This window comes from Orcinus orca, chromosome 3 (assembly GCF_937001465.1).
Source record: "Orcinus orca chromosome 3, mOrcOrc1.1, whole genome shotgun sequence".
In the NCBI taxonomy this organism is placed as follows: Eukaryota; Metazoa; Chordata; class Mammalia; order Artiodactyla; family Delphinidae; genus Orcinus; species Orcinus orca.
This window is the reverse complement of record NC_064561.1, coordinates 80912939-80940276: the sequence shown is the minus strand read 5'-3', so window position 1 is coordinate 80940276 and position 27338 is coordinate 80912939. Positions and strand designations below refer to the sequence as shown.

At 39.1% G+C, this 27338-nt stretch overlaps 1 protein-coding gene across 1 annotated transcript in view; it reads left to right on the top strand.

The window, feature by feature from the left end:
• The first annotated feature begins 222 nt into the window (after positions 1-222).
• GRAMD2B (GRAM domain containing 2B) overlaps positions 223-27338 on the top strand; it is a 105115-nt gene continuing 77999 nt past the window's right edge. Inside the window, exon 1 of the mRNA XM_004279854.3 lies at positions 223-407. Coding sequence (XP_004279902.1) covers positions 280-407 — 128 coding nt within the window. The 5' untranslated portion in view covers positions 223-279. The remainder of the gene's footprint in view (positions 408-27338) is intronic.

Sequence of the window (27338 nt, the reverse complement as noted above, 5' to 3'; positions counted from 1 at the left end):
CTATTAGTAAACTGAAAGCTGAGTTTGCCAAACATGTTTATTTCTCCTTCAGAGCAAATGGGTAGGATGAAAACCACTCTTGTCATACTTATATGTTACTCATTAACTGACTGCAAAAAAAAAAAATTGCCTCAGCTAGATTAGGAGTCATGTGAAGAAGTAGCTTCCTGCAATGCAGGAACTGAGAGAGGCTGAAACGCAGAGATTTTCACATTATTGGGGAGGTTGAAAAACGAGCCCTTGAGTTTATTTCTTGACTTGGCGATTGACAAGTCCACAATGGTGAAGAAAATGTTGTCATCATCCAATGACACAGTGTTCCAGTCTGAGATTCCAGGCAGCCCAAGCAAGGTGGGTGCGGAGGCCCGGAACAGCATCCCTGACAGCCCCGGCTCAGTGTTTCTCAGGTGGGTACATCCCGTCTGCCCCCCTGATGGCCTCAGCCACCCAACAGGTGTTGCTTGGAGAGCCCCTTCCTCATCCCCAGAGGGAGGATTCTACCAGGTAGAAAGAGAAGGCACAGCCCAGGCCCCTGGGCTGGTGGATTTTAAGGGGGTACATAGCAAAGGACATGATCTGCTGAGCAAATAGGACTCTTACCACCATTAAGGGACAATAATTGTTAGTGCCTTCTTCAGTACTTTTCAGTACGTACTAGAAAACTGGTCAGCTATGCAGTTACTCAATTCCTGACCCACTCTCAGGGTCATAGGAAGTGAAGCCAAATGGTTAAACCAAAAACCTTACTTTGGTGTCAAAATTACTGTATTATTGTCAAAACAGTAATTATTAAAATATTAAAATAATTTTCTTCTTTGGACCTTTCTAAATTAAATATTAAAATAGTACTGGCTATGCTCTGATCCAACAACTTACTGTACAGTGATTTAAAGCAGCTTTGACTAGGTTCAGAACATATCTTCTTTAGCTGTAAGTATTAATATCTACATGCACACCACTCTGATAATTATATATTTTTAATGAAAATTCATTTATCTACTCTTTTTCATTTTATCTCATAATAATTCTCTAGCAACTTATAAAATGTAGAAATCAAGTGCAAGTGGAATCAATTACAAGAAAAAGTTCCTTATGCAACTCTTTTAAAATTGAGGTTTAGTTGATTTACAACATTATATTAGTTTCAGATATACAACATAATGATTCAAATTTTTATAGATTATACCTCATCCAACTTTGGTGTAAACTTTTTTTAATGGAGGTGACATTGGTCTATATCATTACATCGGTTTCATGTTTACAACATTATATTTCTACTTCTGTGTACCTTACAGCATGCTTACCACCTAAAATTTACTTTCCGTCTGATGTAAACTTTAATGTAACTTCCATGTAAATTAAGTCAAGGCAGAGGAATAGCCTCCACACCTGAACTTCACTTTTCCATATTATATCCAGAAAGTCAATCATTTGATTTATTTTTTAATCATTTTAAATCATTTACACAAAAAAAGCTCAAAATTATAGCGTTTAAAAATTAAATACAAAATAACGAAATCACACTTCATTTAATAGCATTCGCACATCAGACTGTCAAGTGAGGAAAACAAATTCAATAATTTTTAAAAAGAAGTTTTAGAGATCAAGAGTCTGAATTTATGCAAAATATTGCTTAATACATCTATTTAGGTTGGCTTAATTTTTCCATCCATCATTAAAATAAATCTACATAACTTGCATTATGGTCATTTGAGCAAGAGCACAATTCCAGTGATTGAAAATGTAAAACTTTGCATTATTTCCATGTTTTGCTGAACTTCGAGTGCTTCTTTAATTGCTTCGTCTGCCTAATCCTCCTCTTACATTGACTGTAATGCAAACTCTTCTTGGAACTCAAGCTCTAACGAGGAAAAATAAAATCAAATTAAAATGCATAGGACTTTCCTGGGGGCGCAGTGGTTAAGAATCTGCCTGCCAATGCAGGGGACACAGGTTCGAGCCCTGGTCTGGGAAGATCCCACATACCGCGGAGCAACAAAGCCCGTGCGCCACAACTGCCGAGCCTGCTCTCTGGAGCCTGCGACCCAGAACTACGGAAGCCCGCACACCTAGAGCCCATGAAAAAAAAAAAAGAAAGGAAAAAAAAAAAAAGACAGAAACCACAAGGGCCTACTATATAAGCACAGGGAACTACACTCAGTGTCTTGTAATAATCTATAAGGGAAAAGAATCTGAAAAAGAATATATATATATGTATACATACACATATAACTGATTCACTTTGCTGTACACCTGAAACTAACACAACATTGTAAATCAGCTATACTTCAATTTTAAAAAAACAACAAAAAAAGATAAACACTTCCCTTTACCTTAACATTAAGAATTTATGTGGCTGTTGTGGCATTCCATTATCCTTCCCATGAACTACAGCAAATCATATGTACCCTCAGATCAGCAAACCACTCAGATAGGCACAGATACAATTTATGCAGTCTTTTTATTCAACCATTCAATTCAACATAGATTTGTTGAATAACTATTATATGCCAGGCTATGTGGAAGGCACAGCAAATATAATCATAAGTGAGATAGATGTAGTCCCTGTGCTTATGGAGGTTATTAGTTTAATGTCAAAGACAGGCAAAAAAAATTATGAATGAATGCATATATACATACATAATTCAAAATATTAATGTATATTTTTATAGGAAAAAATTACAGGGCAGATATGGAGAATAAGGTGGGAAAAACTAATTTAGATTGAGTGGCAAGTCAGGGACTCTCCAAGGACGTGATATTTAGGCTGACTTCAAGGATGAAAAAAGAGCCACAAGCATGACATGATCGGGAAGCAGCAAGTCGCCCTGAAGAGGGGAGTGAGCTGAGTCCTGAGGAACCTCAGCGGGGTGGCACCTGATGAAATCAGAGAGACAAGTAGAGGATGAAGGGGTTTAGAATTCTGTTCTAATCTTGGTGGGAAATCACTGGAGGGTTTAGAGTAGGGGAGTATCATGATGTGACGTTCCCTTTAGAAGGGTATTCTGGCCTCTCTGTAGGTTATTTCTAGTTTGTTGCTCATTCAAGCAATGCGTAGTCTTGCCCATGTCTCCAGTGTGCTTGTACAAGAGTGTCTCTAAGATATATATACCTAGGAGAGGAACTGTGGGGCTATAATATGGACATGATTAACTTTACTGATTATGTCAAACTCTGTTCCAAAGTTCTGTGTCATTTATGCTATTACCAGCATTATTCCGCTTCCTCAACATTGCCATTGTTTGACTTTTTAATTCTTTCTAAACTGGAATGTATGAAATGGCATCTCAGTGTAAATGGTTTCAATGTGTATATCCCTTATTAAGACAAAAGGAGCATCTTTTCAACATGTTTATTAGTCATTCTCATTTCCTCTTCTGTTAAATTCCTGCTCGTGGATTTATGAACCTTTGGGAAAGCAAAGGGGGTGAGAGAGGGTACTATCTTTTCCTTATTTGTAGATAGTTTTTGAAATACTCCAGATACTGATCTTCTGTTAGCTACGTGTGTTGCAAATGTTTTATTCCAGCATATGACTTGTCTGTTCATGCTCTCCATTATATCTGAGTTCTTACTTTCAATTTATCAGTTTGTTTACTTTTATTTTTCATTGAAGTATAGTTGACTTACAGCATTATATTATTTTCAGGTGTACAACATAGAAATTTGATATTTTTATAGATTGTACTCCATACAAAGTTACTATAAAATATTGACTATATTCCCTGTGCTATACATTATATCCTTGTAACTTATTTTACACCTAGTAATTTGTACTTTTTAATTCCCTTCACCTATTTTTCCCCTGCCTCTACCACTCTCCCCTCTGGTAATCACTAGTTTGTTCTCTGTATCTGTGCATCTGTATCTGTTTTGTTATATTTGTTCATTTGTTTATTTTTTAGATTCTACATATAGGTGAAATCACACAGTGTTTGTCTTTCTCTGATTTATTCGACTTATTTCGCTAAGCATAATATCCTCCAGGTCCATCCATGTTGTCAAAAATGACAAAATTTCAATATTTTTATGGTATATGAATAATATTCCATTTTGTGTGTGTATATGTATGTGTGTGTATATATATAGGGTTGGCCAAAAGCTTCATTTATGTTTTTCTGTACATCTTATGTTAATGTTGTGTGTGTATATATATATATATATATATATATATATATATATATTAAAAAAACACCTTCTTTATCCATTTATTTGTTGATGGACATTTAGGTTGCCTCCATATCTTGACTATTGTAAATAATGCTGCTATTGTAGTGCATACATCTTTTCAAATTAGTGTTTTTGTTTTCTTTGTATAAATACCCAAAAGTGGAAATACTGAATCATATGGTAGTTCTATTTTTAAGTTATTTAAGTAACTCCATAGTGTTCTCCATAGTGGCTGTACCAATTTACATTCCCACTAACAGTGCAAGAGGGTTCCCTTTTCTCCACACCCTCACCAACACTAGTTCTTTGTTGTCTTTTTGTTAATAGCCATTCTGACTGGTGTGAGGTGATATCTTGTTTTCTTAATGATTTGCGCTTCCTGTGACTTAAGAATTCCTTCCCCACTCTGAGGTTATAAGAATGTTCTTATGTATTTTCTTCTAAAAGTATGTTTTCTTTTAAAACTAGGGTCCGTTCTGTATTTGGAATTTATTTTTGTTTCTGGTGTGAATTAGGTCCTCATCTAATCTTTTATATGGATAAAGAATTCTCCCACATTATTTATTGAATAGTCTTTCCTTTCCCCATTAATCTGCAATGCCAGCTCTGTCATATATCACTGTCTTCATTACTATCACCTTATAATAAAAGTTTTGTTATCTGATGAGACAAGACTTCTTACTCACTTCAGAAGTGATTGTCTACTCTTTTTTTTTAATTTTTAAATTAATTAATTAATTTATTTATTTTTGGCTGCATTGGATCTTCGTTGCTGCACACGGGCTTGGGCTTTCTCTAGTTGCCGAGAGTAGGGGCTACTCTTTGTTGTGGTGCACAGGATTCTCACTGCGGTGGTTTATCTTGTTGCTGAGCACAGGCTCTAGGCTTGCAGGCTTCAGTAGCTGCAGCTCGCGGGCTGTAGAGCACGGGCTCAGTAGTTGTGGCACACGGGCTTAGTTGCTCCGCGGCATGTGGGATCTTCCCGGGCCAGGGTTCGAACCCGTGTCCCCTGCATTAGCAGGCAGATTCTTAACCAGTGCGCCACCTGGGAAGCCCTGATTGTCTACTTTTGACCCATTGCTCTACCATTTAAATTTTAGAATTTGGCTTGTCACATAAAAACTTTTTTTAAAAGTTGAAATTGCATCAAATCTATTGCTCAATTTGAGGAAATTTGACATTTTATGGTGTTAAATATACCTATTCACACACATGGTGTGGCCTCCATTTATTTAGGTCTTCTTTAATATCCTTTGATAAAGCTTAGATTATTCTACACAAAGATCTTACACATCATTTGTTAGATTTATTCCGAGATACTTTACAACTTTGTTGCTTTTGGAAATATATTTTTAATTTGATTTTGTTGATGTTGTGCAGAAATGTAATTAAATTTCTAAATTGATCTTATATTCCACATTCTTACTAAATCTTCTTATTAATTTTAATAATCTGTAGACTGAGTTTTTTGTAGACAATAATATTATTTGAAATTTAAAACTTTTTTTACCTTTCTGAACTTTGCCCTTTTAAATCTTTTTTATTTTATAATACAAGCAAGGAACTCCATTATAATGTTGACTATAAATAGTAATTCCAGGCATTCTCATTTTGTTCCTAATTTAAAAGGGAATGCTTTTAACATTTCAGGTTTTATCAGCCTTTCTCAGATTAAAAAAGTTTTCTGGGCTTCCCTGGTGGCGCAGTGGTTGGGGGTCCACCTGCTATGCAGGGGACACGGGTTCGTGCCCCGGTCTGGGAGGATCCCGCGTGCCGCGGAGCGGCTAGGCCCGTGGGCCGTGGCCGCTGGGCCTGCGTGTCCAGAGCCTGTGCTCCGCAGCGGGTGAGGCCGCGGCGGTGAGAGGCCCGCGTACCGCAAAAAAAAAAAAAAAAAAAAAAAAGTTTCCTTCTTATTGAGGTTTTCTAAGAAGTTGTAGAAACTATTGAGTACTTTCCTGGCCTCCACTAAGATGATCCTCATTTGAAAATCTCTGGCACTCATAAAGCGCACAGTACCTCAACATTCAAAGTTCACAACAAGTCATCATTTCCCAAAATACAGAACACTGGACAGCCTTGAAAAACATGAATTGCTTTAAGCTTTATAAACAGACTGGAAAAGGCTGTGGAGAATTAATAGTTCCATAAATTAGTCATTCGGCAAATAAAAACCAGGTATTTTTTAAAATTAGTTTTTGGAGATTTACTATGCAAATTACCATTAGAGCTATTGCTTTTAATAAATTTGTTTCTCCAAAATATTTCTTTTTAGAGTATCAGTCTATTTCGGTTTTAGGTAAAGATGAAAGTTGCCCGGTGGAGCTAATGTGTTGAATGGGGTGCCATGGGCTTTGGGAGGCACAAACAAGGTCCAAGATGACAACCAAAGAGGGCAAATATGGGGCAGTACCAAGCTGGAATGTGAAACCAGGGTGGGACCAGCCCAGGCCTACTCATACTACCCGTGCTATGGTTTGGGGACCACTCCAGGCTGCTGCAGTGGACAGTGACCTTGGCAGGTCCAAGACAGCCTTGAATCACATTCACTCTGCCTCCTCTTAGTGGCTCCAAAGATTCTGCTTCTACTCCTCTACTCATCCAGTTGTCACCAGTGAGTAGAAGAGGAGATGCTGGCCCTTCCTCCCCTCCACTCTACCCTCCCAAGAGCCTTGGTTTTTTTTAGCCAATCCCACTTCTGATTTTAGGGAAAGGATAGAAGCACTATTTGGTACCTGAAGAACAGGAACACAGTAGACATCATATCTTGACCCATTTTTACTGGGTGAGCCCATGGCCTCAGCTGGTGTTCATCATAGGAATTGTAGGGTTAAGAGTGATATTTAGAAACTGAAGGGAGGCTGAGTTCTGGGAAATGGGCTTCCTTCTCCAGGAGCAGGGATGAGGGGTAGCAATCAAAGAAAGTAAGAGTGTGTTAAGGGGAAAGATAATAGTGTCCTGAGCACAAGGCAGGTATTTCAGTGAATGGACTAAATCTGTTCTTAGTGGGTGAGGTCAGGGTAGCAGGACGGGTGAACTCTGCCAAGCCTTGAGGCTACCAGGGTGTACTGAAGCGGGGCTGTGGAGGTTAGAATAGGAGGTGACATACAGAGGAATAGGCCTCTTTGTTAGGAGAGTTAGAACTTTCCAAGAAGGAGAGCATAGCACACCCCAGTGCTAACACTGCCAGGAGAGAAGGGACCTACAGTCTCCTTCCCAAACTGTGCCAGGCTCTTCTCCACAGTCTACTAATACAGAGCACTCAGTATTCTCTCAATACACATGTTTGATCGTGTCACCGGGCTTTTGTACATGCAGGACGTCTGAAAATTCCTATTCATCTTTCCAGATGCACCTCCTGAAAGGTCTAGTATAACATCAAAGGAGACTCCCCTTTGCCCCCTTACTTCCACCCTCAGAACTAGCAGCCTTTTCTTATTTGTCGGTACCATATTCCATATTAACCACTTACCAGCATGTATTGCCATCAGGGGAATGTTTATTATAAAACCAAAGAAGCTTCAGCTTCTACCCTCATTTATTTGGGCCCCTTCCAAGGCCCTGGGAATGTCCCTAGCAAGATGTTCATGTAGTCATACATTTCCGTCAATTTTTCAGATAATATTCTAACTACAATTATAATTGCTCTCTCTCTCCATTCCAATTCTCCCTCTGTCACATTCCTCTCCAGTCAGGTAGCCAGGGGCATTTTTGGCACTGTGAGCTAAGGGGAAGTCGTTTGGAGATACATTTAATTTGAGATTAGTGGAATGTATTTATGTGATTTACCATCATTTCTATGTGCATATAAGTTATTGCTGGTTGTCCTGGCTTCCAGGAATACTCCAATAAGCAAATTCACCTTGCTCGGTGACACAGAAGTACAGGGCCGGAGATGGTACCACCGTCTAAACATGTCTGACAAGTGCCATGCATCGGAAGTATGAAGGGAATGGAAGAGAAACAAAGATGGAAATGTGCAGAGCCAGAAGGTGATCTCTGGCAAATTCTTCCCATCACCACACGTATAAATTATATGGATTCTGTTCTCACTAATGCCAAGTCACAGCAGAAATTCTCTCCTATTAGGACTTGATACTTGATGACGCAGCTGATAGAAGTATACCAGACTTTATGCTTATTGCACGATTTATCAGAATCCCTTGTTAATGGGGCACAAACCCAAGGTAATACTAAAAGCAGCCATTGTCTCTGTATACGTCACATAGTACATCTTAGCATGACATTATCAAGAATAGGCTTGACTCTGAAAGGAAATGTCTAACCTATCGATAAAACCTAAGCTTTTTCTAGAGAAAAGACTAAATTATCTCTTTATTGAAAATATTACAAAATTCTTGCCATATGAAGAGATCAACAAGTATCAGTTAAAAATAAGAAAATAGCATAGAGTATGGAAGGCAGTTGATTTATGAGTGTTACATTAGTTTTCTGGATTTGGAGGTATTGATGGAATTTGTCAGCTATTTCCAAACTAATAATTTGGTATCTTTTCTCTTTCTAAATAAATACTCCCTTTCATGCCTAATTTTTTATTCATGATTTTTCTTAAAGAAGACCCTAAATTTGCATAAGCTTTAGGCCCACAAAACATTGATCTGGGGCTTCCCTGGTGGCGCAGTGGTTGGGAGTCTGCCTGCCGATGCAGGGGACACGGGTTCGTGCCCCGGTCCGGGAAGATCCCACGTGCCGTGGAGCGGCTGGGCCCGTGAGCCATGGCCGCTGAGCCTGCGCGTCCGGAGCCTGTGCTCTGCACCGGGAGAGGCCACAACGGTGAGAGGCCCGCGTACCACAAAAAAAAGTCATTGATCTGCTGCTGATTCTAACTGCTTCTATATCTGTGTTCTCCAGCAGATCTGAGCCTTTTGGTTTTAAAAGCTCGTGGAAATCTATTATGGATGAGTTCAGCTTAAAGTCCCATTTTCATTAAAAGCTTTTTATTGTAACAGATTTTTAAAAATCAGGTTCATTTACATGCCTTCATCTCTCTCTCTCTTTCTCCCTCTCTCTCTCTCTCTCTCTCTTGCTCTCTCCTTCTCTTGCTCTCTCCCTCTCTCGCCTCCATGTTTAACAAAACAAAACCAGCCAAGGGTCATTGAAGTGGAAGTTCTAGGCTTTGGCTTCCATGTGTATCTGTATGGGCCTAGATGAGGGCAAATGGAAAGATCTGCCAACAAGTCCACAAGTGATGAATGAGTGTTTCTGTATCAACCAGCAGTAATAATAATAGTAATAATAGTCTCCGCTATTTGCACAGTGGCTTACTCGTGGGAACTTTTTACAGATGTGACCTTATAAACTTTGGTGGCTTTTCACTGTGGTAGATGGATTATGGCTACTCTCTATGTTGCTTAGGTGAGGAAAGCAAGTAACAGAAAAGGAAGAGAAGTTTTCTGTTGTTGCCGTACGGCATAATTGAACCGATGACATTAGTTCAGATAGTGAATGCACAGCCAGTTACATGACTGAAATAGCATTATCCAACCTCGTTAACCAATTTCTTCACCTGGCTTGGCTCAAATTATTTGGGCTATTTCCGAAAATCAAATCCATCTTCAAGGGTCATTTCATTCAGTTTCTTCATTGCACCCAAGGTGATTTTTACAACCCCAGAGGGGACACTTTGTTTCAGAAGTAGGCATCATTCTCTGAAAGACTGAAGTCTTTTCTGGGATTCTGATTTCTACACTGAGTCATTATATGATCCTGTGAGTTTCAGTTAAATTTATCTGTAAAAAGACAATGGTATTTGCTCTATGTACTTTTGAGTGGTGATAAAAGAACAACTATGGTGGGTAATTTCTTTTAACAGAAAGTTATGGAATACTTTCTATAATCTCTGAGTAGGGATGCTCTGTCTAGGAAGGACTGCCTGGTGTACATCTGGTTTCATCACTTTCTGAACCGTGCAATCTCTCTGTGCCTCACTTTCCTCAACGGCAAAATGGGGATAATCATAGGACTGTGGAGAGTATTAAGTGAGATAATACAGAAAGCGCTTGGCACACAGCAAATGTTCTGACACTAGCTGTGATTATTATAAGGCAGTGGGGGAGATCTACAGAGGAATAATGGTAATATTCACTTATCACCTAGCGCTCTTAGAGGCTAGGAATACATCCTTGCCTCTGTAGCCCCAGCACCTGGCACAAAGAAGAAACTCTACAATGAGGAGAGACTCTTGTGGAGTAAAGAAATGGCTAAAGACCCAGCTTCTGTTTCCAGGGGCTCCAGTCTCTGTTGGTGACAGACACACACTCGGGCAAACATAGAGGGTAGGCAAGGCACATGTACCCTGAAGATTAAATTATTAACCTAACTCTCCACATTATAATTTCCCACAGCATGTTTCCTCTTAATCCCCATGTTGCAATACTTAGATCTGGAAATAAACTGCACATTTCAAATGTTTAGTGGGACAAAATAAACTTTGCCAAATGTGGAAGACTCACAGCTGCCAGGATAATCCTGGAGAAAAAGAAACTTCTAGTTTATTCCATCCAATAAACCCATAGGGGCAGAACAGTGTGCCGTGAACAAGCCTCACTCCAAGCATGCTCCTGCGATAAAGAAACCTGACAGCAGGAGTGGTCAGGTCATACAAGTGCGTTCATTTATCTCAGAGCATTGTCCTTTGGACTGTGAGGGAACACTGTGATCTTGTCGGCTTCCCGTCACATCTCTTGCCCTCTTCATGCCCCAGGGAGATCACCCTCCAGCCACAAGTGCTAGTTCTGGACCTTTGAACCTTCTTTTCTGCCTACAACACGTGGGCAGAGTCAATTCTGAGCTGTCCTTCAAAGCTGGACCAGGTATCACTGCCTCCAGAAAGCCAACCCCACCCTATCTCCCTTTCTCTGGGCTCACATTGTACCTTTTGTTTATTTCCATTACAGCATTTATCACACACTGAACCTCGCTTGTTTTTATATCTGTCTTTCTTCCTTACTCTCTGCCTCTTATTCCTAACCAATCACTCAGCACAGTTCCAGGCACAAAGTAAACAATGTTAAGTGTTAGATGGATGAATAAATGGTGCTGGGTGGGGCTTCCCTGGTGGCGCAGTGGTTGGGGGTCCGCCTGCCGATGCGGGGGGCGCGGGTTCGTGCCCCGGTCCGGGAGGATCCCGCGTGCCGCGGAGCGGCTGGGCCCGTGGGCCATGGCCGCTGAGCCTGTGCGTCCGGAGCCTGTGCTCCATGGCGGGAGAGGCCGCAGCAGTGAGAGGCCCGCGTACAGCAAAAAAAAAAAAAAAAAAAAAATGGTGCTGGGTGATGGATGAATAAAGAGCTTCCCTGAGCTGGCAAGCACGGCTGACCCTTGCTGGGGCGCTGCTGACCTCACCCCAGGAAGGCTGAGGGGCAGCAGACCAGTCAGGGCAATCTGCTCAGTGCAGGGAGAGCAGCTAATGGCAAAGTCGGGTGACCTCTCAGATCTTCTGACTCCGAGTCCAGGACCTTTTCACTCTTCCACAGTGATTCATTATTAGATCGCAACTGGTATTTGCCTCACTGTGGTCCCAAGTGTTTCATCCTCGCCATTGGGAAAAGACAGGGAAAAATTACACAACTGAAAGGCTACAAGGAGCAATATAGGCTGAAACTCCTGTTTCCATAAATTTAAATATAAGTTTAATTTTAGCTTAATTCTACGCTGAATTAAAGTTTAAAAATAAACCTAATTACTATAAAATTGAATTAAATTAGATATAAAAGAAATAATTCCATAAAACATTGGTTTTTAATTTAATAAATAATCCCTCACACATGCCTCACATTTTCATATCTTCATGCCTCTGTGCCTGTTTTCTCTCTGCCTCGGATAACATTTCCCTCAAGCAATACTTAACCAACAAGTATTTTGCATTTTTGCAATATCCCCTCGGTTACACAGGTCAGCCCTGTGTATTCAGTGGGGATGGAGATCATAAAAGGGGGAGAAAATCAAGAGGAGGGGATCACATGGGCCATCTTGGAGGCTGACCACCACAAGAGCTGTGGGTGACAGCAAAACTACCACATATTTCTAATCTGAAAGGTGATACATGATGAAAGGGCAGTAGCCTTGGAGTTACTCAGACCTGTATTTGAATCACAATTCCAGCACCTACTGCGTCACCTTGGTCTAGTTATCTAACCTTTCCAAACCTCAGTTTTCTCATTTGTAAGATGGGGCAAATAACACCTACCTCTTAAGACTGTTGTGAGGATTAGGTATGCGTAATATACAGTGGCTGGCAAGTAGGACACTAAAAAATTGCTGTTATTATAGTTACAAGGTAGGCAAAGTGTTACTATAGAAACACAGTCGGAAGTCATAATCCACTGAGCCCTGTGTCAAACCTTAAGGGTTTTTTTTTCCTATTTGTTTTATTATCCCCATACATTCCTTTATAACTTACAAACGACTTAGTGAGTGTTAAACACGGGGCGGGGCGGGGATGAAGCTAAAAAAAATACTTTGTTATATATTTGAAACATGGAGAAACTTGAGGACTTTAAGGTCCAAACTTGAAGAGCCAAGCAGCAGTCGAGTGATTTCACTTCTCCTGTATGACTGACGTCTGTGTTATGATGATCTCAAAGAAATATGAAAATAAGGTAGGGGGAAAACACCCACCAGTAGTTTCCTCAAAGTAGTTTCCTCAAAATTACAGTTCTTCTAGGAAAAAAAAAATTAATTATCTCTAGAGAGAAAAGACAAGTTCAAACGGTCAAGTTCTGTCTCACATCAAAATGAAACATTTCCCCAACAGTGCTACCGGATTATAAGGTGAAACAATGTTCTATACTCAAGAATTCGAGAATTTGGGCTTTGGCTTTGTTGTAAATTTGTCCGACCTTAGCTTCTTCTCCAGTAAAATAACGATAAAGACACTAAGAGAAGAGGCTTCTTCATTTCTGATGAAAAATATTATCTCTCCAAATTCATCTGCTGAAAGAATAATGGAAAGAGCCCAGGCCTAGCCCTGACAGACTTCCGTGACCAGGAACAAATCACTGAGCCTCTCTTTTTCCTCATCTTACAAAATGGAGAGATCAGGATTTTTCCAGACAACTGAGAATTAAAAGGAGGAAAAAAAAAAAAATCAAATGAGGTGATATATATAAGTTTAAAATTACAAGCTCCTTCTGGGGGAAAAAAGTGAAGAATTCTTTTCAGGTATTATTTTATTTTTGTGGTATTTTTTTAAATTTTATTTTAGTTACTATCTGAAGTGGTGTTTTACCATGAAGCTAATAAAGCTGAAACTTTAGGGCCTATCATTTGAACAAAGCTCTCCTAATTCAATACTCACTCTTTGCACCTAATTATGTATTTTTTCTTCTGAAAGAATTCCGCCATATTGTATAGGCTTTAGGCCATACAAAACTGAGTCTGCCCCAGTTGCTGTTGTTAACATAATGCTTCATTTTTCAACCAAGACTAATTTGCTAAATGTTATCATCAATATTTCATACCAGGAAATGGGAAAGTACTTACTAACAGCTTAACAAATCTATGCAAGAAGCTATTGTGATGGTATGAAAAGGTATTTCCAATATGATTGATTTCTGAAAAATATGGGAATGAAACTTATCCCCTACATAGACATAATTTGGGGGGGACGTTCATATTGTCATTATACAAGCTGACCACATTATATAATCCATACATACTCCAGTATGTGACATATTTAATGTAGAATTTAATTTTAGAATAAAACATAAAGGTGGTAGCATCTTTAAAAGAGAGAAAAACTTATCAGATCTTTTATTTATATGCATTATTATATACCACATTTGGCAGGGGTTGAAGAAGTAGAGATTCCAGAAACCCAAAAACTACTCTACTAATAATAATTCCTCTTTGAGTTGAGAAGTAGCATAGAAGGGGAGTTAAGAACACCAGCGCCTCAGCCAGATTGCCTGGAGGCCCATCTCCTCTGAGTGGCTTGGCATGTCTGTGCTTCAGTTACCCCTCCTATTAAAGGTGGGGAGGGTGATAGCTCCTACCTCACAGAGCTGTTGTAAGGATTAAATGAGTAACTGGACTTGAGAAGTGCTTAGAACACTGCCTAGCATATATAAGCACTCCATAAATGTTATTTAATACACCTTTGGCTGATTTCTAACTTGGTCTGTCATCCCACAAATTGTTTTATCAACTTTGGTAATGATTGAAAATTTTTCATTGTATCCTACTGTCATTCTCCCATTAATGACAGCATGTTGCTTCTAGATCACCTACTGAATTGCCAAATTTTTAGTAAAAAAGACTATGTATCCCACTAAGGTTATTGGTTAGTCTTCTGTCCTTAGTAAGGACAGAGTAATCCCTAAATGTTTTTTTTTTTTGGATTGCACGTTAAGATAGGAACAAGTGAAAAAGCAAACTGTGTAGCATAACTTAAATATTTCATGGCATTGGCTTATTATGGGTTTTCTCAAAAGAGTTTTTAATGTTTGCTAAATTGTCCCCATTAGGAAATATAATTATGCCAATTACTGACCAAGAGTTGAACTTTTGATGATGAATAAAGTAACACAATTTTAGGTTGACCATTATCTGTGTTTATCATAATAAAACAGAGTATGTTTTATTGTGGCCCTAAACCACTCTGTTCATGTCAATACCAAATGATTGGGCTATTAATATGAAAGTTCTAAGGTAATGCTGTAAAGTATGATAAATATTTAATGAAGTTATCAAGTGACCTTTCTTAAAGTCCTCTACCTACGTGACAGGGAAGGAATTTTGTTAGTTTCCATGTAGTTATATAAACGGCCCTTAGTTAATGATAAATAATAAGAAACACATATCGTGATGAAACGTTCAGTTATGCTGACACCACAGTTTTTTGGTCTAGGGCTCTTCCTTGGATCCCAAAGAACAATTGCTTTTTTATTACTGAATTCGAAAGAAATAAAATTCTCCTACTGTGTGCCTATCGGGCTTTTCCGTAGTGCCAGAAAACCATACAACCACAAGCAAATCTGCAGTTCTATATAATTTTAGCAGCCTTTCCAAAATGCGCAATTAGGAACAGAGTGATAGCTTTACTTCTGTTGGGTAATTCTTGATTAGGTCCAGGCTCAGTTCCACCTTCTCTTAAAAAAATAACAACCTAACATTTATTAGATGCCTCCTGCGTGCCAGGTACAGTGCTAAGCTCTTTTTGCAAATTAGCGCATTCAAATTTTACAATAGCCTTATGAAATAGTAATTACCCCATTTTCCAGATAGAAAACTGAAGTTTGAAAAATCAAGTACCTAAATCCCATGACAGATGAGTTGGACTCAATCTTAAGACTCTAAACCCCATGCTCTTTTCTACCTCACTGTACTGCAAGCCCTCCCACCTTTAATCTCTTTCCATCAGGGAGTAAAGGAATTGGGCTAATGGATGTAGACATCCTAAAATAAGTGGGGTGATTAAAATCCCTACCAAAAGTGGGGAGTTAGATATGACACCAAAAGCCTAAGTTACAAAAAAAATAATAAATTGGACCTCATCAAAAGTAAATACCAAAGACACCATCAAGAAAGTGGAAAACAATCCACAGAATGAAAGAAAATATTTGCAAATCATGTATCTGGTAAAAGTCTAGTATTGGGATATATAAAGAATTTCTTACAACTCAATAATAAAAAGACAACTCATTTTTAAATGGGCAAAAGATTTGACTAGCTTTTTCTCCAAAGAAGATATATAAATGGCCAACAAGATGCAACATGGTGATCAACATTATTAGTCACTAGGAAAATACAAATTAAAACCACAACGTGATACCACTTCACATCTAGTAGAACGACTATACTCAAAAAAGAAAATAACAAGTGTTGGTGAGCATGTTTGAGGAATTGGAACCCTCATACGTTATTGGGAGTGTAAAATGGTACAACCACTTTGGAAAACAGTTTGGCAGTTCCTCTAAAAGTTAAACATAAAGTTCATATGATCCAGCAATTCCACTCCTAAGTATATACCCAAGATAACTGAAAACATGTGTCCAGGCCAAAACTTGTACATGGATATTCATAATAGCTAAAAAGGAGAAATAACCCAAATGTCCATCTACTGATGAATAAAATGTGGTATATCCACAGAATGGAATATTATTTGGTCATGAAAAGGGATGAAGTACTGTTACATGCCATGACATGGATGAAAGAAGCTAGTCACAAAAGACCACATCATTCCATTTATACAAAATGTCCAGAAGAGGCAAATCTATGGAGATAGAAAGTAGGTTAGTGGTTCCCAAGGGCTAGGGAGAAGGGAGAATGGGGATTGACTCCTAATGGTTACAGGGTTTCATTTTGTACTGATGAAAATGTTCTGGAATTAGTGGTGACAGTTGCACAACTCTGTTTAGTGATACTAAAACCACTGAATTATATAGACTTCAAAAGAGTGAACTTTATGGTGTATGAATTATATGTCAATTAAGCTGTTATTTTGTAAAATGCTAGTGAGAGATCATAAGAAATCATTTCTTTTTTTGAAAGTTCATATTCTGTAAGTACAAAGTATGTAAATAAGTTTTCCATGACTGATAAATATGGCTTCCTGACTTTCAAAAGGATTGGCATGTTTTTATTGAACCAGATCTTCTAGATCAATATTTTCTTTATTTGCCATTTAACTTTTAAAAAATGCTTCCCTTTTACCCTTTCACTGGAACTGTGTAGGGTTAGGATAGGGATGTAGGAGTACTGTAGGAAAGGGAGTTGCGTCAGAGGTCCCCAAGACCACCCCACACTCGGAGATTCACAGAAAGTCTCAGGAACTCAGCGTATGGTTGTACACATGGCTAAGATTTATTACAGTGACGTAGTAAGTTGGGCCAAAAGGGAAAAAGATGCAGGTGGAGTCAGGAATCCATGTACAGGCTTCCTCGTGCTCTCTCCCTCACATGGAGGGTCACAGGGAATGCACTTCTCGCCCCAGCAACCAAAATGTAGCAACATGTGTACGATGTGCCCAGAGGAGCCCATTAGAGACTCAGGACCCAAGGTTTTTATTGGCAGCTGGTCATGTAGGCACCCTCTGCCTAGTATCAGTACATACTCCAAATTTAAACTCCCAGAAAAAAAGCAGATGATGGGCATAAATCATATTATTTCCATAGTCTAGGCTCATGGAGCCACTTTTATCAGTTGGGGAACAGTGGGAACACCCCAGAATCCAAATTCCAAAATGCCAGCTAAAAGCCAACCTTGCCAACAGGTCTTTCTTAGAAGACCAGTCTCAGGCCTGCTGTGTTACCTCTTCTGTGCACAGGGGTGGAAAATGAAGATCTCAAAGTCACCATCCAATGAGAACAGATCCTCGAGGGAAAGAGGAAGAGGACTAAGAGACTCTGGAATAGACTCAGCAGGATTTCAGAGCCAGGGGGACACTGTAAGGTTTGGTTCTCAAGTCAGAAGTCTGCTGACACCCACAAACCTGGCAAGAGGACTGATTCAATAGTCTTAGGGCCAATTAGGCCTACTCACTTTGCAGTGGTCCCAAGAGTTTCTAGCTTAAGTCCGTCTATTACCACCATTATGGCCTTCCACTCTCCAGCCCTCCAAGTAAACCCTTGTTCCTTTCCTGCCATCAGCATATCTTCTGGAGGAGCAGTAGAAAGAAGGATAAATGAATCACAAATTCTTTGACTCTTACCTTTTGGCCCTGGTATTCAAGGAAGAATCCTCCCAGATGAACAGATGATGAAATTGTTATCACCAAGAACAGAGTTCATGACACACCCTTGAAATATTTATTAGCGCAACTGTTTCTTTTTTTTTTTTTTTTTGGAGTGTAGTGGCTTTACACTGCTGTGTCAGTTTCTACTGTACAGCAAAGTGAATCAGCCATACATATATATAACCCCTCTTTTTTGGATTTCCTTCCATTTCGGTCACCACAGAGCACCGAGTAGAGTTCCCTGTGCTATATAGTAGGTTCTCATTAGTTATCTGTTTTATACATAGTAGTGTATATATGTCAATCCCAATCTCCCAATTCATCCCACCACCCCTTTTCCCCCTTGGTATCCATACATTTGTTCTCTATGTCTGTGTCTCTATTTCTGCTTTGCAAATAACATCATCTATACTATTTTTCTAGATTCCACATATATGCGTTAATATACGATAGTTCTTTTTCTCTTTCTGACTTACTTCACTCTGTATGACACTCTCCAGGTCCATCCACATCTCTTCAAATGATATAATTTCATTCCTTTTTATGGCTGAGTAATATTCCACTATGTACACGTGCCACATCTTCTTTATCCATTACTCTGTTGATGAACATTTAGGTTGCTTCTGTGTCCTGTCAGCCCAGCTGTTCTCATTAGCCCAGATGTGATGGCCAAAGATGTAACCTTGAGAAGTAAACCCTCAGCAGGAGGACTCTAATTTAGTCCTTTTCTTTCCTGCAAATACTGAGTAAGAATTATCTTCTATCTCATGGAAGCATGAAAGGATCTGTTGGTTGTCCCAGCTCTTTTTGGAACCAATAACCACCATAAATCAACTAGAATACATTCAAAACAGGAAGTGGAAGGGATTTTTTCCCCCAGAACAATACATTTCTATTACATAAGAATTATTTAACTTTGACCAGTGAGTTACCAAATATATCATAGTGCAAGACTCAAAGTGCACACCAGGAAACAGGTAACGATTCTGTGCCCACTTGGAAATTCTTAAACATTCTGCCTTCTCTGTCCCCTTTCCCTTTCACACCCCCCCACTCCTTTCCCCTTCCCTGCCTTCGCCCATCAGCTTTCCCCTCTTTCTTCTCCCACTTTCCATCATCCCTACCTCCCCCCAAATTATAAACTGACTATAATTTCAGAGGATTCAAATAACTTCAAAAAATTTTGTTTTCTTTTACAATTTTCTCTACCTAAATGTAAACATATTATCTCACCAATCAATTATTTCTAGTAAAAATGCTTACATATTTGCATATACATGTACCTGCATCTTCCACATTAATAGTTTGATTTAAAAATTATCTTCAGGCAATACTAAAGTTCATGAAAATCAATAAATTCTTTTTGCTAAATTGTACCTTTAGCCCTATGAGAAAATATATAGTAAATTCTTTTTTAGTAGCAGCCTTTCAAAATCTTCACAGTTCTGCCTTAACTATCAGGCAACCACATGGGGAGACCTTAGTTTCCCAGAATTAGACTTGGCAGTCCCGATGATTGGCTTGGCTGCCATGGAGGGAACATTCCTGGCAGAGATCACCCAGGGAGAGATGCTCCATCTAACTCTCTATGTCTAATCTTCACAAAGAGCCAAATTATCTTGAATCCACATAAGTCACCTTGGAAACAAGACACAACAGATGAACCATTTAGCAGGCTAAACCTGCCTCCAAGATAATAATTATCTCCCATTTAATTTGCTTGCCTTTTAGGTAGGGTTTGCTAAGACTGAATTAGAAGTTCTCTCTGAAAAGCTGAAAAAATTGATTCCTCCAAAAAATTAAAAGTTTAATTTGATATCAAAAATCATCAATAGACTCTAGAATGCAGAAGGTAACCATCCTATGCAGGTCAGGCCTTCTCTGACCATCCTGCCTACTTCAAGGCGATAATCTAGAGCATGCTCAGAGGGGAGTATCTGAGAACACATGGGGACACTCAGATCTATGCGGCTTGTGAAAGAACTAGGCATATTAGCCTGCAGAAGCAAAGCTCAGAGGCCAGGTGGAGAGAGTGGGGCATGAGGGTCAATTCAGATATTTAAAGTTTTGGCACGTGGTAGAGCAAGTTTGTGCAGCCTGAAGGGCTAAAATGGAACAAATGTGTGGGAAGAGATGACAGTCCAGTCATTACAAAAGAGAACTCTGAGCAACCAGTATTGCCCAGGCACGAACTGGGCTGCTTTGAACAGTAATGAGTTCCTTGTTCCCAGAGGTTTTCAAGTCTTTGATAGTTTCATTCAACATTCTGCATTCCTTTTATCAACAATTACTCTGAACGCTCAACATAAGCTACACACAGGTGAATGAAATAGCCATGGTTCCTGCTCTCATCCCACTTAGAGTCTGGTGGGGTGACTGGGTCAGAAGTATAGAGGGGACTCAAACATACATCTAGACAAGACCTGTGAAGTTTTTCCTAATCTCAAGAAACTGATTCTATGAAGTAAAACCCATGGGTTTTTTTCTACATTTGAAGAGCCCCAAATATGTTTTTATTCTTACCAAGAATGAGCCAGCCAGATTAATAACCCTTAGCTATGAAACAGCTTAAGGCTAGCATAAAGAATATTTGGGATACTGTTGGGATAAAGCCATTAGAGTTATAACTGTGGGTCTCCAAAGTACATTAATGAAGGAGCCTCAAGTCCATTTTCCTAAAGTGAGCTATTTGGAATCATCCTTTTGCTCTTGGTTACTGTTCTCATAATAGAGTTATATATCTTTCATGGTTAGAAAATAGTTTTCCTTTGGAAAAATGGAATAACAGTATTTTGTAATTAGGAAAGAAACACAGGCTGGTATATATTGAAGAGAAGGATTTTTTTTTAATGGTTAACATTTAGTCTCAGAATTAAATTCTGTAATAAACAAAGGTGGTTAAGTACAACCTATTCTTGCCTATTAATTTTAATTATTGAAGTTCATTTCTAATTACTTACCTAATCAGCACATTTCAAGATATGATTACTTTATCTTGATCTGAATTTAACAACTATGATCTTAGAGTTGGATCACATGATGTTTTGGAAAAATGACCTGTGGTAGCTAAAAGGCCCCTTAGAGTTTGCCTAGCTTGACAGGATGCAGAGGAGAGAAGCTCTGGGGAAATTCCAGGTTAGACTCACTGAACCTCCCAGCAAGGCTCCAGGCAACAGAGAACTCACAAACATGCCTTCATGGAAAATACACTGGCATTAACAAAAGCTCAGTTCATTTCATTTCTTTTTTTTTTTTTTAAGCTTTTTTTTTGTTGCTAAGACTAATCCCCCAAAAATCTATTAGCAAACCATGTATTAATCAATGCTAGAATGCCAGAAGTTTAAAAGAGAAGAAAAAAAAAAACAAAACAATGTCAGGGACTGAAAAGTCAAAAGCAGCAGGACAGAGCCTGCTATTCAGTTTCTAGAATGAGAGGGAATGTTTTATGGAAACTTCCAGATTCAGACCTTCTTTACTGGTACTTAAACAGGAAAGTTTACTATCAAATAGAGCTATGATACTTTACTATACAGTTTTCTAAGGGCATGTCTTGGGTAGACCATATCTACTCGAAATAGTCCAGATATCTCTGCTGCTGGTTATGCTCAGAAAACTAAATACTGAGGTAACCCATATGACCCCACTGTCATCTGCCGAGGTCAGACACTCTAATCCCAGCAGATGGCACAAATGTGTAAATCGTGGAAGTAAGATAATAAGGACCATTGGGCCAACAGCAGATTGGAAAGTTCCCAGTTCACTGTTAGGCTTTCAGAATTCTGACAAAACACACTGGTTGGTCATATTTAGCTGAGAGTCACTATTTTGTGACTGCTGAACCAGCCATAGGGACAACCAGAGCTAGGTGGGGATCCCAGGGGAGTCAGGTTTCAGGCCCCACCCTGCCGCAGTATTGGCCCTCCCTTCCAGCACCTTCAGTAGCATCCTCCCCCCCACCCTTTACATGTATCTGTGGGGCTTCTGCCACCATCCCCACTGGGGGCCAGGGCCATCCCTGTGCCTTCCTGTCGCCCTTCCCCAAGTGGAAAGAAGTCTTCTCTCTAAGAGTGACAGTTCTTTCGGCCAACTCAGAAAGCCTGGCTTCATAAGCAATGGGCCTACTAGCAATAAACTATGGCTAATGAATCCAAGGGTTGGCTGAGCTAGGAGGCATTGGTAAATACCATCCCAGGGGCTAGGCCAGCCTTCTCAAAGGAGGTAATTCTCCCAATCTTCCCAGAGTAGGAGCCCTGCTTCTTGAGAACCCAGTCCAGGATTCTGGGATGGGGACAGCCTCTTTTTTGAGACATAATTTCTCCAGTATTACAGCTCCACAATCCCCTACCAGCAGTTCTGAGTTAGAAAGAGCTCTGAAAACCAAAAAAACATTTATGACTTTGCTTGCAGAATCTGAATTGAAGTGATATAAGGTTATAAGCAATATCTATTTATCTCACTTAGTGGGAATATTCACACATTTAGCTGAAGAAATATTATTGTGTTGAATTCCAAGCTGGGGATATTATATAACCTGCAGCTTATGTGTCATATTGCCTTCCTAAAATTCAAAAATCTCTCTGAATTACAAAGTACACCTGTCTTCATGGGTTTTGGATAAAGGCCTGTAGATCTGTAGTGGCTTCAAAACTAGTTCCAGAGTTTTTTATACTATTTTCCTCAGGGGGCTGAAGTAATTATACAGGATGTGTGGCTAAAAGGAGAAGGTCATGTATAGAAATTAGAAGTCCTCATAATTGAGTGGGGAATTTAATGGAAAGAGAGTACCTCTGTAGGGCCAGGGGTTAGGGTAGCGTCTCCCCCAAAGCCCTGGAGAAGACAATGTTTACCCCTTAACAGCCAGTTCCTCATCTCTCCAGAGACCTTTGACTAATATTCACCCAGGAAGGAAATTACATAGAGGGAAACCTATTCTTGAATTCAGTGCAGAGTTCACTGTAGGATAAGAAGTTCCATCACCACATAAATAAGTTTTAAAATGATGATTTGATTCCTGAGCTAACCCCAAAAAAGTTTGCTCCTAGCATAGCTAAAACAAGAATTCACAATATGGGATAAGCTCAACTTTAGGAGTGAATCTAGGGACCTAAGTTCTTCCAAATTACTGTTTAATATGAGAAAATATATTCTGCATCCCAAATAATAAAATGCCATTTAGAACACAATGCATTTCTACATCGGATGTTCCCTGTAATATGTAGTGTTTTTCTAGTTGTCATCATTTATTGTTCAAGAAATAGTTACTGAGCACTAATCATAGGTACTAGGAATACCTAAAGGGCTCAACAAGAGACAGCGAACCAGTCTTCACACAGTTTAGACCCTAGGGGGAGAGACAGCAGGAAAAAATATACAATACGGACTAAAGTAAACTCATCTTTTTTTTTTTTTTAAATTGAAGTATAGTTGATTTACAATATTGTGCCAATCTCTGCTGTACAGCAAAGTGACTCAGCTATACACATGCATACATTCTTTTTTTTATATTCTTTTCCATTATGGTTTATCCCAGGAGACTGGATGTAGTTCCCTGTGCTATATAGTAGGACCTTGTTGTTTATCCATTCTAAATGTAATAGTTTTCATCTACCAACCCCAGACTCCCAGTCCATCCCTCTCCCTCCCCCATCCCCCTCTGGCAACCAGAAGTCTGATCTCTATGTCTGTGATTCTGTTTCTGTTTTGTAGATAGGTTCATTTGTGCCATATTTTAAATGCTATATATAAGTAATATCATATGTTTGTCTTTCTCTTTTTGACTTACTTCAGTTAGTATGATCATCTCTAGTTGCATCCATGTTGCTGCAAATGGCATTGTTTCATTCTTTTTTATGGCTGAGTAGTATTCCATTGTATACATGTACCAAATCTACTTTATCCATTCATCTTTCGATGGACATTTAGGTTTTTTCCATGTTTTGGCTATTGCAAACAGTGCTGCTATGAACAGAGGGGGTGCATGTATCTTTTTGAATTACAGTTTTGTCCGGTTATATGACCAGGAGTGAGATTGCTGGAGCATGTGGTAATTCTATTTTTAGTTTTCTGAGGAACCTCCATACTCTTTTCCACAGTGGCTGCACCAATTTACATTCCCATCAGCAGTGCAAGAGGGTTCCCTTTTCTCCACACCCTCTCCTGCATTTATTGTTTGTAGACTTTTTGACGATGGCCATTCTGTCTGGTGCGAGGTGGTACCTCACTGTAGTTTTGATTTGCATTTCTCTAATGATTAGTGATGTTGAGCATCTCTTCATGTGCCTACTGACCATCTGTAAGCCTTCTTTGGAGAAATGTCTATTAAGGTCTTCTGCCCATTTTTTGATGGGGTTGTTTTTGTTGTTGTTAAGTTGTATGAGCTGTTGTATATTTTAGAGATTAAGCTCTTGCCAGTTGCATCATTTGCAAATATTTTCTCCCATTCCGTAAGTTGTCTTTTCATTTTTTTTTTTTTTATGGTTTCCTTTGCAGTGCAAAAACTTGTAAGTCTGATCAGGTCCCATTTGTTTATTTTTGTTTTTATTTCTATTGCCTTGGGAGACTGACCTAAGAAAACCTTTGTACAATTTACATCAGAGAATGTTTTGCCTATTCTCTCTTCTAGAAGTAAACTCATCTTAATGTAAAATTAATATTCAATAAAGTTACATTTCTCTTGTAATTTTATACATCAGAACATTTGCATGATGAGTTTTATCTTATTTAAAAGCAGCTTCATATTTCCTGATATTGAGTTTGACACACCAAAAGATTCACATTGAATGACTCAAAAGTCTCCAAACCTTCGCAGAGGTCAGGGAGGCTTTCTAAATATATTCATCCCCCTGGTTCTGCTAATAAGGAAGTGGCTATCCGGAAGGGAACAACTTATGAAATTCACAGTGGAATAACAGCATTATTTTTCCAAAACTCAGAGATGCTGAACAATATTTGAATCTTAAAACAATAGCGCTGAATTTGTCATTTTAAAAAAAAAAATCCACTACTCTGCCAGAAGAGGATGGAATGCTAATGTCCGATTGTGGCAGTCCACATTTTTAGAAAGCTGGTCACGACGTTCCACATATCATACTTTGGAAAACAATAGTCTCGTGCTACCGAAATGCAGAGGTAAAATTTTCTGACTGTAAATCAAAAAACAATAGTGACCTTCCCTGAAATCGGGACATTTCAGGATTCCACAGTCTCGATACAACTCAAGGAAAGGAAGCCTTGGACTTCTCTGTGGTGGGAATATTTGATAGAGAGCAGAATGTGAAGGGAAGCAAAAAGAGAAAAAGGCCTTACTTTTCCTCCTGGCAGCTCAAAGGGGGAGTTGAAGAAACAGTGCGATGGAAATGGGAAGCTGCCGGTAGAAAGCACGTTAGGATTTACTTGCTTGTTACATTAGCCCAGTTTGCATTAACCACATAATAGCAAGGCCAGAAAGGCAGTCCATGCTTGATGTTAATCCCCTAAAGGAATAACAAAGAAATAACTAATTCCTGAATTGAATCATGGGCATATGCAACTACCCCTGTACTTTTAGATTTCCAAAAGCAATGAAGAACCCCGGGGATAAATGCCAGCTGGGAAATCAATAATCAGGATTGTCAAGTGTAGCAGAATAATGTTTGGGAGGCTTGGATTCTGCGCTTGACGGAGTCGCTAACTGGTGAAATTTGGAAAATGTGGAAAATTTGCAAAGTCATCAGCTAGGTAAATGAAATCAATCCAAGGGGCATTTGTTCCATGTCTAGAATTGTTAAACACTGATCTTGGCACTGAGGGGAGAATTACCAAGATGTGCCAGACACCATCTCAATCCCCCTGGAAAGACGAGCCTGTATACATGTAACAATAAATCAAGATAGAAGTATTATGCAGCATAATAACAAGAACTAATCGCTAACATTCATGAGACACTTATTACATGCCACACCCCATTCTAAAGGGCTATCCATGGCTTTTTTGTTTGTTAGTTTGTTTTTCTGATAGAGACTGATTCTGTATCTCCAGGGCCCTTAAATTTCTATAATGTCTATCACTAGGAGTCTTCTAAAGGGAACGAGAAAGGGAAAGTATGATCTAATGCAATGAATCTTTTAACCACATGTCAGTAAATTGTTCCACTTGTAAATCAAGCAGATGAAACATATCATAAATATCAATCTACCTGTTTTTTTCCACTGTTAGTGAATGTATGCATGGTCTTGAAGAAAGGTCTTGTATATAGAGCCTGACCAGAGGTATCCTGAAGCATGTGAGCTAGGTTGTACTGTGGCAATGAATAACAACAAAATTTCAATGTCTTATAATAAAATTGCTTGCTCACTGCACATGTCCAACATGGGTTGATGGGGGGAAGGGCTATTCATGTTTTAATTCATTTAATTATCACACCCACTCTATGAGACAGGCACTATTATTCTCTTCTTTTTCACTATGAGGAAACTGAAGCTCAGAGAGGTTGAGTAACTTACTCAAGGTCACACAGCTCATAAATAGTAGATCAGGGATTTAAATCCAGGCTCCAGAAGCCACTCACCCTTGCATACCACAAAATATATACAAAGGATTTTAATTCTGACTATGGTAGGTTAGTGGGGCAGGATGAGGTGGGGAGGTGAGGAGAGAAGTAAAGGGAGCTTCCAGGAGGAAATTGAGCTGTGTGTTGCCCAGATGGACACAATATAACCTCCCTAGACCCAGTTTCTTACCTCCCAACAAGTGGGACTGATGAGATTATCTCAAAGGCCCTTGGAATCTTTTAATCACTTCAGAATTCGCCTCTTGTGGCATCACCAGAAATAGCACAAAAAGAGCAAGCTTCAGAAATCAACACACCTGAATTATTAGCTGTGCGATCTTTGTAGAGTTGTTTGCTTTTTCTGAACCTTAGTTTCTTCATTGATGCAATAAGAAAATCCTCATGGGGTTGTTGTAAAGGTTAATTAGTCTATGCTAGGCACAGTGTATGGCACATAGGAGGCACTCGATTAATTGTAGCCTCTCCTTCCCCCTTACTTTTTCTTTAACTGAATATAATCTCAGTCCTTGAACTGACCTAAATCTTAGATCATTGTATGCTGGCTACACATTAGTAGAGTACCATTTGGGGGTAGATAGCAAAACAAAAGAGGATATTTGAGGGTAGCAAATATTTTCTAAAATATCTGTTCTAATTTGCAGAGTATTTATTTTATAGTAAATGCCATTTGCTTCTCTTGATCCTTTTGATTATATAACTCAACTAACTTATTAAACAATCACATGATAAACTGGAAATCAAGAGGTGAAGCTACATACTATTCCTAAGCTGTGACTGGTATTGCTCAGGAAGCTTTTGGTAGCTATTTCATGGGTTATGCAAAAAGTGCATAGTTAAAAGAGTTTAAAACTTTGTAATGTCGCATACTGAAATAAACATGTGACTGGAAGTAGGAAGAAAAAGTCTTATTCAAAAACTCTTTTGCCATAA